This window comes from Aspergillus viridinutans, assembly GCF_018404265.1.
Source record: "Aspergillus viridinutans IFM 47045 DNA, scaffold_3, whole genome shotgun sequence".
In the NCBI taxonomy this organism is placed as follows: Eukaryota; Fungi; Ascomycota; class Eurotiomycetes; order Eurotiales; family Aspergillaceae; genus Aspergillus; species Aspergillus viridinutans.
Genome location: NW_025091219.1, coordinates 3,142,591 through 3,155,634, shown reverse-complemented (window position 1 = coordinate 3,155,634; position 13,044 = coordinate 3,142,591). Strand labels below are relative to the sequence as shown.

The 13,044-nt window shown below is 40.4% G+C and overlaps 2 protein-coding genes across 2 annotated transcripts; both read right to left on the bottom strand.

Moving 5' to 3' along the window:
* Positions 1–245: 245 nt before the first annotated feature.
* On the bottom strand, positions 246–2,987 carry Aspvir_005998 (uncharacterized protein; the record flags this gene model as incomplete). The annotated part of the gene is made up of 1 exon (XM_043269208.1): positions 246–2,987. One exon carries the CDS (start codon positions 2,985–2,987, stop codon positions 246–248), a length of 2,742 nt encoding a protein of 913 aa, XP_043125143.1.
* A 1,997-nt stretch (positions 2,988–4,984) lies between these two features.
* Positions 4,985–7,675, bottom strand: Aspvir_005997 (uncharacterized protein; the record flags this gene model as incomplete). Its single annotated transcript, XM_043269207.1, has 8 exons — positions 4,985–5,136; positions 5,198–5,570; positions 5,945–6,493; positions 6,529–6,734; positions 6,788–6,888; positions 6,961–7,339; positions 7,493–7,608; positions 7,671–7,675. The coding sequence occupies 8 exons, from the start codon at positions 7,673–7,675 to the stop codon at positions 4,985–4,987; spliced, it is 1,881 nt and encodes a 626-aa protein (XP_043125142.1).
* Between the last annotated feature and the right edge of the window lie 5,369 nt (positions 7,676–13,044).

The following is a 13,044-nucleotide window of genomic DNA, read 5'->3' as shown; positions in this document are numbered from 1 at the left end:
TTCGAAAAAGTCGAGCGTGCACAGACTTTTGACCTATAATGTAGTAGTAGCATTTCGTGATCATACATTACTGTCATGGGGGCTCTGGCCTAGGTAGGGTCACTACCTCAGGGAGGCTTATAAGCATGTTCTAGGCCTGGTGATTCCATAGGGAATCACCATTGTAACCTTTTTGGTATTGTGGATAGTAGCTGCCTAGAAAACTACCTTTCTTAAAATTACATAAAGTCATAAAGGGTGAAAAGCTAGACAATGCTCAAAGATGGCGGTGAGTGAGGAAATATTTGTGGTCCTTCCTCCAACCGGTATATTTCGTAGTCATGAGATTTCAAAATCTCAGGAATGCTCTCAACAAGGTCACAATATAGCTCCTTAAACTCCTGGGGTAAATCTGACCACGGGACCAGATTCGGTGAGACTTTTGCCGGTAGATCCCTGTCCTTACCATATCTCCACCCGTTTCGCAGTCTCTCAGTAATGAAGCGTTGATGCTCACGGATAGCTAGTTTCTCGACTTCATCATCTTCATTCTCCTGATTCGCCTCCTGGTTATATGTCTTTCTGTTCCTCCTGAATTCAAATCTTCTCTCCTTCCCAGGAACTGTTCTTGAAAAGTAGCATTTGATCAGCCGTAGCTTATATGCTATGTCATCTGCCTGTAAGCGACTCGTCTCCTTGTGTGCAGGGGGGAGATCATGCCATGCCTGGGTCGTTGCCTCCAAACCCCCCTCCACCAGATTTGGTGCTGTCTTTGCTACTTTTTTAATGGCGTCACAATATACTCTGTGGAGTCTGATGGCGAAAACATCACGGAGCGGAGCGAAGTTCGGTCCTGCCTTATCCTCAAATGGTGAAGAGTACATAGGCAGATCCCATTGCAAGCGTGGACCTCTTACCCATTGCAAGAAATTTTGAGGATCGACATGCAAGCTGAGCTGATCATCTGATGGAAGTGATGCACGTTCAAACTTCTCCTTTCCCGACAATCTACTCATGTCCAGTATGGCTTTCATTGAACGAGCGCCATGATGAAACCGAGAAACTCTTAATAATCCAGTCAATACTGCATCATCAATTCCTTTCAAATCATGCTTCCTCAGCAAGTCGTGCAGTAATAGAGCTCGGCGTATTGGATACTTCGAGTCATGTTTCTGGTCGGGGTCGGGATCTGGGCCACGGATATCGACATAGCCACTCAGTCGGCTAACAAAGTCAGGGCACTTAGCGGTAAGACCCTCATTGGAGTGCGCTCTGTCCTTGAATGCTCTAAAAGTTGAGGAAGTGCCTCCAATGAAGACAAAAATTGCTCTGCCAAGAGGGTGAGTTCTGCCATGGTCCAAGAACCTGCCATCATTCATGGGTGTCAAGAAGTATTTCAGCCAGCCTAACTCTCCACCAAAATTGGCATCAAACTCATCAAACATTACGAGGGGTACCTTCCCGGAAAGGGCAGTGTCCCGGACCAACTGGAATGCGACTATCAATTCGGAATATTCTTTGAATTGCGACAGATTAAACTCCAGCGTTGGAGGTGCTTGTTCTTGCAGCACTGCTGTTGTCACTTGTTTCAAAGCATATGACTTGCCAGAACCAGGAGGTCCAAATACGCCAATGCAGAGTGGGGTGGCTCGATGCACTTTCGCTTGTGAGTACTCTTCAATCAGGTTGCTGATCGCACGGTAGCTCTCTATCTCGCTTCTGTCGGCGGTCACCATCGTCCCAAAACGCGCAATCGGGACACGGCTCAGAATTCCGGGTCCATCCTTGACGATACAATGGGCCACTTCGGCCGGATCCCCCGCCATGTCCTCAAGCGCAGTCCAGTTGAGACCTTCAATAACCTTCTCCGTCGGAATTGTAATCCAATTGAAGTCTAGGTCGTTGTCGTCGTCGTTTGGATCCCCACCAGTCATAATGTATTTCCATGGTGGATCGTCTGACAGCTCACGGCCTTTGCTGAGGAACCCCGTTCGGCACAACCGGCGGGAACACTTTAGTCCCTGTAAGATGCCAGCCTCTATACCACTGTCGATCCCAGAGACAGCTGAGAGGTCAGATTTAGCAAGTCCCGAGGCAAATCCAGCAGTAAAAGTTGACATCAATCCAGTCATATCTCCAGCTTCTCCTGTGCAAGCTTTGATAAAATCTCCCTCTGCGTAGGATCCGTTGAAGTAAAGTGTGTCTTTGTTCTTGCCGCGTTGGTGATGGATCACTCCATCACAATCAAAGCAGATGATGAGGTGGGCACAATTGAGAAGAGAGACAAACTCTCCATTGCATGCGAGCTCCCGAACGAAATCCTCGCATGTCTTTTCCCAGGAGAGGTGGCAGCTCAGCTCTATTCCCTCTCGGCGGAGGTCTTCTGCATTGACTATAACAATAAGACGATCAGGGTCTCGTTCCCCACTTTGGCTGTAGGGTCCGGAGCGGACTTTAGCCCATAGGCTTCCTTTCGTCACAGGACGAGCCATTTTATAAATCATAACCTGTGGTCGAGTGTTTTCGAAGAGTTCTTCACCAGGCTGTGTCCTTTCATCCTTGGTGGGTTCATGAAATATTAAGATTTTCGGGGCATTATTGTCTGACTTAGTTACCTCCCTCGGCGAACCCCAGATGGACTGCCCTCTGAGGTGTTCAACCTTCTTCACGACGTAGTGCTGACCATCTTTCGAGCGTCTATTGACACGACTCATTCTGCTAATCGAGCGAACATTCTTGATCTTTCCATCTAGAGAATGCGGGCCCAAAACAGCAGGGTTGAATTGAGCAGAGTCAAGCAGCTGTGTCAGTAGGGATGCGCCGCCTTCTCTCTCGATTATTGCGCAAATGCTTCCCTCCTGCGGGTCATCTTCCGGCAGCATAAACAAGTGAACATACACTTCACCAGCAACAATTATATAATCCTGCTGAGCCTGAATCAATGCAGGCGTACTCTGTTCTGTACTGAGCCTCGAGGAGTTTCCGAATGTACTTGAATTTGATTCCATATTGTTTACTATTATTGGCTAAAGTAGTGCATTCAAAGCCTGATATAAAATACTACCTTAGGAGCGACTTAGGCCCTAGCAGCGAGAACTTATATATCTGCTGTGAAACTGGCAGCAGAGTCGGCAACCCCTCATACTTTTCGGATAAACCGGATGTTGCACGTAATTATTGCGAAAAAATCAGACAACTGTCCGTTTGCGGCATGGAAGTGACGGGGCATAGCTCCTCTCCAGTCGATAAAATATAACCATGAGATCAATGGATTTGTCTAGATCAAAGCGAACGGGGAATGTTGGACACTTGTACATAATCCTAATAGATAGCTAAATTCGGGTGGATGGTTGAATGTAACAGTATTGATGTTTGAAGGCTCCAGCAAAAATGGGTGGATTTCGTGGTTACTGGTGTTTGATCAGCCTTAGCATTGAGTGTTTCCAGGTAATCGTTGGTAATCTCTCTCACCAGCCTAGGCCTGTCTTGCTTTGATTGATGAGTGTCTTTCCAAATGGAAGTTCCAATTTTTGGGATCTGGAATGGACAAGATGGAGCAATTGTTGGAATGCAGTATCTACTTGGAAAGGGAGCCGTAGGCAGTGGTGGCCTTTGTGCTGCTCTTCAAGCCGTTCTTTTATTAGACCCTAGTTATTGTGTTGCTGTATCCTTTTACATTTAATTCCTGGATAATCCATCCCGTTATTGGCATGGTGGTTGTTTTTCATCCCTGATCCTGTTCCAGCCTGCGATGGGTCTCGCCCAGCATTGGTACTTCCGCCGAACGGGGAGGAGGGGTATCGTCGCTTATGTTCATCGGTGGTTTGGTCGTACGTTCATCAGCCTGAGCCTGGCGAGCAGTTCTTTAATAAAATCTACGGTTGCGGTGAAATCTACAGTTATGGTGCGGCGCACCGGGCACCCACTCCAGCACAGCCAGAGTGGGTGTGCATTTTACTAGGTTACCTGCTTCTTGCCCATTCAGCAGCTATTTAACTTCTAGTGCCTTAGCATGGCGCTACTGCCGTGGCATTTGTGGTGTAGGTGGTCTAATAAAGTTAAGCAGGAGCTGAAGGACTGATATATAAACCTTAGGTCAACCTCCATGTATTTCTKCCACCTAGTTAAAGTAATACCATACCTCATCAGAGCATGTCCTAATTGACCATTTAATCCTCAATCTTCCACTTCCTTTTAACTGTCGCCAATACTCAGTGTATAACCATTAGGAGACTGGAGGTCAGGCTTCTACAGACTCACTTAAAACTACCACGAACCCGGGCGCTAGGATACAATGTATAACTATATAGGTTCACTCATCTGCGTATGCCATGTGTCTAGATAATGGCTCTATACGGTTAATGAGGCGACGTGGACGCGGAGGCAATGCTTTGCCGTTACCAGTACAATGTGGCTGCAATCTATCAGGGCAACACGCCGCTTCTCTATTCTAAAGCATATGTATCAACAGCAGTGGTCGATGTTCTGCTTGCTGTGGATCCTCCTCTATTAATTTTGAAAATAGAGGAGGGCATTCCGCTCTCTGCTGTGCGGCCTTATATGGGCATACACATATGGTTGAAAGATTGTTGCAGCATGATAAAATCCAAATTGACATTTCCAATTGCGATCATATCCCGACTCCGCTGGAGGTTGCAGTTATGAAGGGAAAAAAAAGCTGATTGTTCAACGACTCTTGAGCACCCGCCGGCTTAAACCCTAACCAGGTTGCGGAAAAAGGTGGTGTGGGTTGTGGAACGGGAGTCCATATGGTTTATCGATATATCATTGAAACACGCAAATAGTTTGGATTCCTTACTAGACATAATCCAGAAATCTACACCTTACCAGCAGCTCAATATCCGAGATAATGGCTGATACTCCTTCCTGCAGGCGAATATCAGCTGTCAACCGCCGTTGTCAGGTCAGGGGGGAGCGGGATTCGTTGCCTACCTTAGTTGATTGTACGCGGGCCCAAACACAAGGAGTCCAACCACCTGCTTTCCTATTTCTGCATAGGTGTCCGCTGCCTGCTGTGCATCGCCCACGCTCCAAGTGGTGGACCTGGAGCCGGTCTCCGCCGTGACCAGGGGGTGCTGGTTCGTTGATCAAGGCTTCGTGTCATGTAGTCCATGATCTCACTGGAGGCGTGGTTTCCTGCTTATCAACATGAATTTTTAGCGGTGTCAAAATTCCGATTGTATGTTAGCAGACTCACTGATCAAATCAATTCGGAAGGTGACATTAAAGAGGTTATAGGTGATGCTATCCTTCAGATTGTCCCCTTTATCCACAATCACGTTCAACCTAGTCAACACAGGCTTTGTCAACAATGAAGGGCTTATCACCATCGCTGCCCCATTATGGAAGCCGCATGTCTGATCAGAAAACCGCCAGCATAGTCGAATAGGTTCACCCTCTTTGATATACTGGGCGGTAGACCCTCCAACCTTTTGTACTCGCCACATGGGTAACTCTCCTGAGTCGGTAATGGCGGGCAGGACGACGCCCTGTTCGTTGCGGAAAATAGTGAGGTAGAGGTTCATCTTATCGTGGCAGCTTCGTAGTGCGACTAAACTGCCGTGCTTGAGCTGCACATTAGAGCAATTAGCTTTCTGAAACAGTACAGTATGAGGAGGCGATAATCAACATGTTGACCGTCGGGGACAATCATCTGCCACACGGCTTCCTGGTAGTCGGTAGCTGATAGGAATTCGATTTCTTCCGTCTTGTAAGGGTCAATCAAACGGTTTATGGGTGGGAGAACTCACGCTTGAGCTTGTCTTCGTACTGAAGCAGAACAGGAGCTTGGAACCTAGATCCACAAGTAAGTGCTTTGTTTCTCGGACGACTTTGCAAGAGACGATTTACCTTACGGGGGAGAACAAGGCGAATTGCTTTTGCACGTCAAGCTGGACTTGATTAGCTTACGTGACAAGAAGCCATGGAACGATCATTAACGAACCTGTGTGAACTCCCTAGTAAGATCTGTGACGAGCATTCCAAAGGATGCACCGCCGCCGAATTTGGTCTCAGTGACTTTTATTTCTCTACGTTTAAGACCCATGCGGATTGGATGGACGCCCTTGCCGAACTGATGACCTAGGTAATTGCAGATATGATGCTGCTTTTCTTTCGGGGTGTTGTTGTCGCCAACTTCCCGAGTGAATCCTGGGATGTCGGACTGGAGCTTCAACCGCACATCGAGGCAACGGGATGGAGGGATCGTCAAATACTGGGGCAGCTGAGGCACAGCAGCGAGGAACCATTGCTTGACATTAGCCATCTTGGCGTCATTGCAGTGACTAATGGCCGTCGCGAGCAAGGATGGCTCTGATCTTTCGATGACCCTCCAGTTATTGAACGGAAGCAAAGATGCACACCACATCACTGGATTGGCGGCGATAATAGTCTGCCCTCCCTTGGCCTCGAATGCAGACATATCACTGACATCGATTTCATTCCTGGCGTCTTCATTGTTCGAACCTGTCTGCTTGAGGCCTTTGCCGAACCACTGATGCCTGAGGGAGTGGACACTGCAAGACCGACCTGTGCTTTAAACTCCTCCTTCTGGCGGGACTCACTCGCAGTGTTTTTGCTGTCGGTGACTCTGGTGGTCTGCAGACTGCCTCCGACAGTGACTTCATGGCAAAAGATATGGGCGAACTCCGCCTGTAGCGCACGGAGGTCATTGATGTTCTTAGACCTGCGCACCTTGTCCACCGCACTGCGCAGGGCCTCTGTCGGTTCTAGGTCTTCGGGACGCAGGAATATAGTCGCCTGAGGGAACTTATACTCCGCGATTAACTTCTTTTCGAATATTGTTTCCGCCTTGGCCCCCCCCCCTCCGTAGTACTTGACTTGTTACCGCCGGTGACGCCGACGCTGAAACCCTTGAAGCCGCCGGATCTGTTTTTATTGAGAGGTATTAGCAAGAGACGTGGTGGAACCGGATAACGGAATTTATTTTGGAGGACTTACGCCTCGCTCTCGAAAGAGGTAGATGAGAAGCTATTTCGTGCCATCGATTCCTGGAGCTCATGGCTTACAAGAGAGACGGCGATCTTGGACTCATCATTCACCACAAAGGAAGGCAGTGCGTTAGCCTTTTTGGGAAGTTGGCTGACGATTTCCTTTGCCGGGGCCACCTTTGTGGAGGGTTCAATGGGACCCGCGGGAGTGGTAGGGCTTGTTTCCTGCGTCTGGTCTTTTTTCGCCTCTTGGTCCTCATACTTCGGGGCTGCAGATGGCTGTCCCTCGGTTGCCTTTGTCGTCAGGTCTGTCGTTTTTGCTGTGCTACTCTCCTTGGCTTGAGCAGCCGCTGGGGCATTTCCTGGCCTCTCCGCTGGTGTCTTCGAGGCTGCCGGAGTAGTTGAGTCCCTGTAGCGAGGGGAGGTACTGAGAAAGGGCTATCCATGTTGAGTCCAGCGCGGGGTTGAAATGTTACAAACATCCGAGGTCAGCTCTCCAGTCGTACCGAAAGTACCAGGATAGGGGTACAGAAAACACCTACCAGTTCGAGGAGCGGGTTTGACAATGTTCCTCTCCAGGTCAACCGTCCAACCATGCATTAGACCGCAGTTTCGGAGGACAGATTCCCATTGATTCTCGTCTAATTCGGACGCATGTCTTGACCCGGCCGTTGTCAGTCTCATCGCATCTCGCTCTTCTTAGTTTGTATGCAAGCTTACAGCATGGTCCCCGTCAGTGGCGCCGTCATCTTGAGAAGATTGGTGAGTTAATTATCTGTCAACCCCTGGGTTTTCAGGTCTGCTTTGCCTTTACCCTGAATGCTCTCCAATATCGACAGGTTATTCCAAGTCTATGAATGTGCTGAATTAGCCACGGTGACTTAGAGCTCCTATTTAAAGTCGATATAGACCCTAGAGTAGGTATAGACTCTACTAAGATAGGATGTAGACTTTAGGAGCAGACAGAAACTCTGCATATAGTAGATCTTATGGTCAGTCCTAATTAGTATGGGAGTCATGGACTCCGGGCACAACACTGTTACTACTTACTAGTGCGGGATTCAATGTGGTAACATAATGTATTTTCCTCATACCACGAAAAGATGAGGAAAGAACCCCCTAGCCACACATTTCCATTTCTAGCGGACTATGAGAGTAAAAAAACATAGCCTGAAATCGTTGATCTAAAATACTGAGGCGTTGACTAGAGTGAAAACATGAGGGAGAAAAGCATCATATAAAAAATATAAATTGTTGACACTCGTGATGGGAAGGCATGAGATATGTCCAGAGTATTATGATGATATGCAAGACTGTCTAAGCTATGTTGGCACTCGCGATGACTTCTGTGGGCAGCATAGCCAGGTTTACAAATATCTGCCTTGGTCACACACCAGCTGTATTAAACCAAGCTCTTAGCAGATCGATTCACAAATACATTATGTCCTCGTGCCAGGACTTCTGTAATTGATCGCGCCACCTATTCAACATTCCCTGAATTCAGACCCGCAATTGATATTCTCGAGTTCTCAGCCATGTAGATATGATACTCATCTAACCCAACTGTGTGAGCAAAACCTCATTCCACGCCATGGCTGACAGAAACGTACCTTTTAGGGTCTTTACAATGCTCGGGGGTAGTCCAAGGAAACCAAACATACCTGATTGTCGAAGGAGATGATCCCAGGTGGCTGGTGTTGCTGTATCAGTCATCTGACGTAGTTAGTACACCGAAACTTCAAATGTTGATATACGGAGTATAGGAGCGTACAACATGCAATCAAATGGTGATAGAGCAACTTCCTCATCGATTGTATCCAAGAGCTCATTCTTTTCAAATCCTCGAACCATACTTGTCGCAGCGTATCATCAACCAATATAGTCTCCACAATTCGCGCCCCGAATGCAGGGGGGTTGGAGATCTCCGAGCGCTGAATATATTCCAACACGGATTGGCAGTTAACGGCTATCTCCTGTGTTGTTGTAGCCAAGAGGAAGTAACCAACTCGTTCGCCTAAAACAGTCAGTGTCTAAGAAATAGTTCGTGGGGGGAGAACAACCATAAAGACCCATGTTCTTCGCAAATGAAAGACAGACCGCCACCTCCAAGCATAATTCATTGACAAAAACCCGAATTGGAAACGCATCCTTGTCGAAATCACCCGAGTTGAACCCTAAATACGCAGAGTCAAACAAGGGGAACAAGTTTCGGTCTTTCATTATGGTCCCAATATCTTTCCATTGCTCCGGACTGGGGTCAAGCCCTGTAGGATTATGAGCGCAGGCGTGTAGGAGGACGACCGAGCCTGGTTCAGCCGCGCGGAGTGTCGACAGGTATAAATCCATATCAAGACACTTGGTTGCGTCGTCATAGTACTGAAAATTCGATATCCCTACTAGATGGCATTCGATATTGATTCGATATCGATACTAGATGACATTCGATATTGATACTAGATGGCATTTAATATTGATTTAATATCCCTACTAGATGACATTCAATATCGATTCAATACTAGATGATATTCAATATCTTATGGTGCAGAGATATAAGGGAATAATTATCTCTATTAGTGATTAGTATAAAAGTAATAGTAATATATATATAAATCTATATTAACCTTTTAATAACTACTATAATTTAGGAATAATTCTAAACTACTACCTATTCAACCCCCTTGATATTAAATTAATATTTTAGATATAAATTAAAATAACTATAATTACTATATATTTGATATAAAAATATTCATTTTCTATAAGTATACTGGATAGCAGGTGGTATGTGTGGTAGCAGCAGCATTAGTGTAGTGGGAGGTAATCATAGTAAAAAAACATTTTAGCTGGTTTTGTACATTTAGTCTGCTGTAGCTTAGACTGCGGACTAGTGCCCGCGTTGCCGCATAAGACTCAGCCGCAATGTAGCAGGGGTAGACTGGCTGTGGGGTGGATATGGGTTGATCCATAAGGGGTTTAACCTAACCTATATGGGTTTAGGGAAACCTATAACCTTAGTTATCTACCTTCTAATCTATATAGGTTAGATTATAGGTAATCTTTTTTACCTATAAATAGTATATAATTTTAAACTATACTACTTCTAGTAGATGGAATAATCTCCTATTAAGAGAATATTATAGATATTATAGATAAACTATAACTTAAAAACTTATTAATCTTATTACTAATATATACTAATAACCTATTAACTCCTATACTACTATACTATAATTACTACTATACTAGTTTCTACTACTATACTAAATATTAGGGCTTCTTAGTATAAATCTTATTATTATTAATATAATCTAAAAGGTATTTACTTTATATATAAAAATTTTATTATAATATATAACTTAATTAGTATACTATAATCTTTTATTAAGAGATTATTATATATAAGCTGCTTAGGAGTTATAAATTTATAAGTTATAAGTATAATTATATAAGCTAGTAGATTAGTATTTCTCTAAATACTAAGATCTAGTAGTATAGGGTAGAAATAAGAGAATCTATACCTTATTAGAAACTAAGTAGTTTAGTATTAAATATATATACTTTTCCTAGTAAACTTATTACTTATATAAATAATATAGTTCCCTATAGTATTTTATAGCCTAGATAATACCTAAATATCCCTAGGAATTTAATAAGCAGGATATATCTAGCCTATTTATAGAGATATTACTAAGGGATAGAAAAAATACACTACTCTCTATACTTATATAATAATAATAATTAGTCTAGTAGTATAGGCTTAATTTTTATTATTTAGAAGACTTATATTTAATCTACTAATAACTTCTTTTTATCTACTTATTTAATAAAAAATAATTTTTAATTTAATATTCTATCTAAATAATATAATTAATATACCTTAAAAGAAGAAAGTATTATACTATATAAGRATAGCTTCYCTYTAGATTATATAAATTCTAGATAATATATAGATAAAAATATTATATTTTACTGTTATTAAGAGATAATAAAGATATATATAAATAATATATATAAATAGCCTAATAATATAATGCCTTTGTAAACTAGAGCTATTCTAAATTAAAATAATATAAACTAATAAAGGCTATATTAAGAATCTCCTAATAAGAGATCTAAATTACTTAATATATTTTATATAAAGAATATAGTATACTTAGTATATAAAATATTTATAGTAGTATCTAATAATAGTATCTATATAAAACTCTTAATAAGAGAATGCTTACTAAGTAACTATATTATATTATAGTTATATAACTTATTAAATATTAAACTTTCTTTATTTATTCACCTATTGTCCTATTTAAATTAATTAAGTATAATATAAAGAAAAGCTAATTCTATTTAAGAATATTTACTATTAAATACTATTAATAAGAAGATTATATAGTAGTAGTATTAAATTATTAATAAAAATACTTTTTAGCCTTATAGAACCTCTTCTTCTTTATATTCTTTAATTTTATAAAATTATAATTTTTTTAATCTCTTAATTAATTATAGTATTTAATTATTATATTCCCCTTTTTCTTATTACTAAGTTCTCTTATTACTAGAATCTTATTTAATCTCTTATTAAGAGAATTAAATTATTAATATATTACCTAAGAAGAAAAAGAGAAAGGGAAAGACTACTATATAAATATTAGGCCTATTAATTTTAGAAGTAGAGATTAGTAAAGATAAAATTATAAGAAAGTTAGATAAGTACTTCTTAGGTATAATTATTTTTAATATTTATTATCTAAACCTAGTCTAGAAGAAGGGCAGTAATAGGAGTCTAAATTAAAAATATATAAAGTATCTAAAGGAAGAGTTTATAACTAATATCTATAGATATATAATTAAGGATAGACTATAGGTAATACTAAGTAAAGATAATTTTAATATCTATCTAAAGTAGATTTTTTAGTAATATAATAATAATAAAGATCTAACTACTATAGAGCTTAAGGATCTGTAGAAGTAGTCTAAATTATAGATTATAGAACTTTTAGAGGTTAAATATAAAGTCTCTAATATATCTTTACTAATCTTATAAACTAGATAGTATTACTAAGAGGCCCTTCTTAATCTATACTATAATATTATTAATATAGCCCTCTAGGGTAATATTAATTAGAATAAGAACTTTATTAAAGTACTAGATAGTAGAGTAAGTAATCTCTTAATAAAAGATTTTAGATTAAATTAGAGCTAACTTAGGATAGGAATTTTTATAAATTTATAATATTTAGGATAAAGATTCCCTTAATAAAGACTATCTCTAGAGACTCTAGGTAAATAGAGAGATTATATATAAGATAAATATTAATAGTAAATTAATATATATTATTATTAATACTATTAATAGTCTCCCCTCTAATTATAAAGTATATAAGCTCTAATTAAAGTCCTTTAAAAAATAGGCTAGCTCTATTTTTAATATTAATAGAGAAAATATATCTTAGCTACTATCTCTTCTCTAATATTTAAAGTTTTATAAATAAGTAAAATTTTATATAAGCACCTGCTATAGCTAGTATTATATTAATCTAGATTATTTAAAAATATTAATATCTCTAAAGCTTAATTTTATAAGTAAGAGTTAAAGATTTTATTAATAAATATTAATTCTCTTAATATTAGATTTATCTCTCCTTCTTTAACTAGTTCTAGAGGTACTGCCTTGCTATCTTTAGTAATATAACTATATTAGTAAGTCTTAAAGATTAGGATAGAGTTATTAAGATAGAGAAAAAGATATATAGATTATATTAGATAATACTATTCTACCCCTTAAAGGATGATTTCACTAATAGAAACCTCCCTAATTTCCTAAAATTACTAAAGAATATTAGTAATGACTTAGCTATATAACTAAAGTTATAGATACTAGTTAAAATTAATTACTACTTATATACCTACTAATATCTAGGATTTTTAACAGTACTAGATAAGGATAAGTATAATATAATATACTATAGATATATTAGAGGTCTACTCTTCTTTAATAATAGTAAATCTTTTATTATTAGTTTCTAAAATATACTTATAAAGATATAGGTTAATACTAGTTAAGTAGAATAAGATTAGTAAGATTATAAAGAAGATT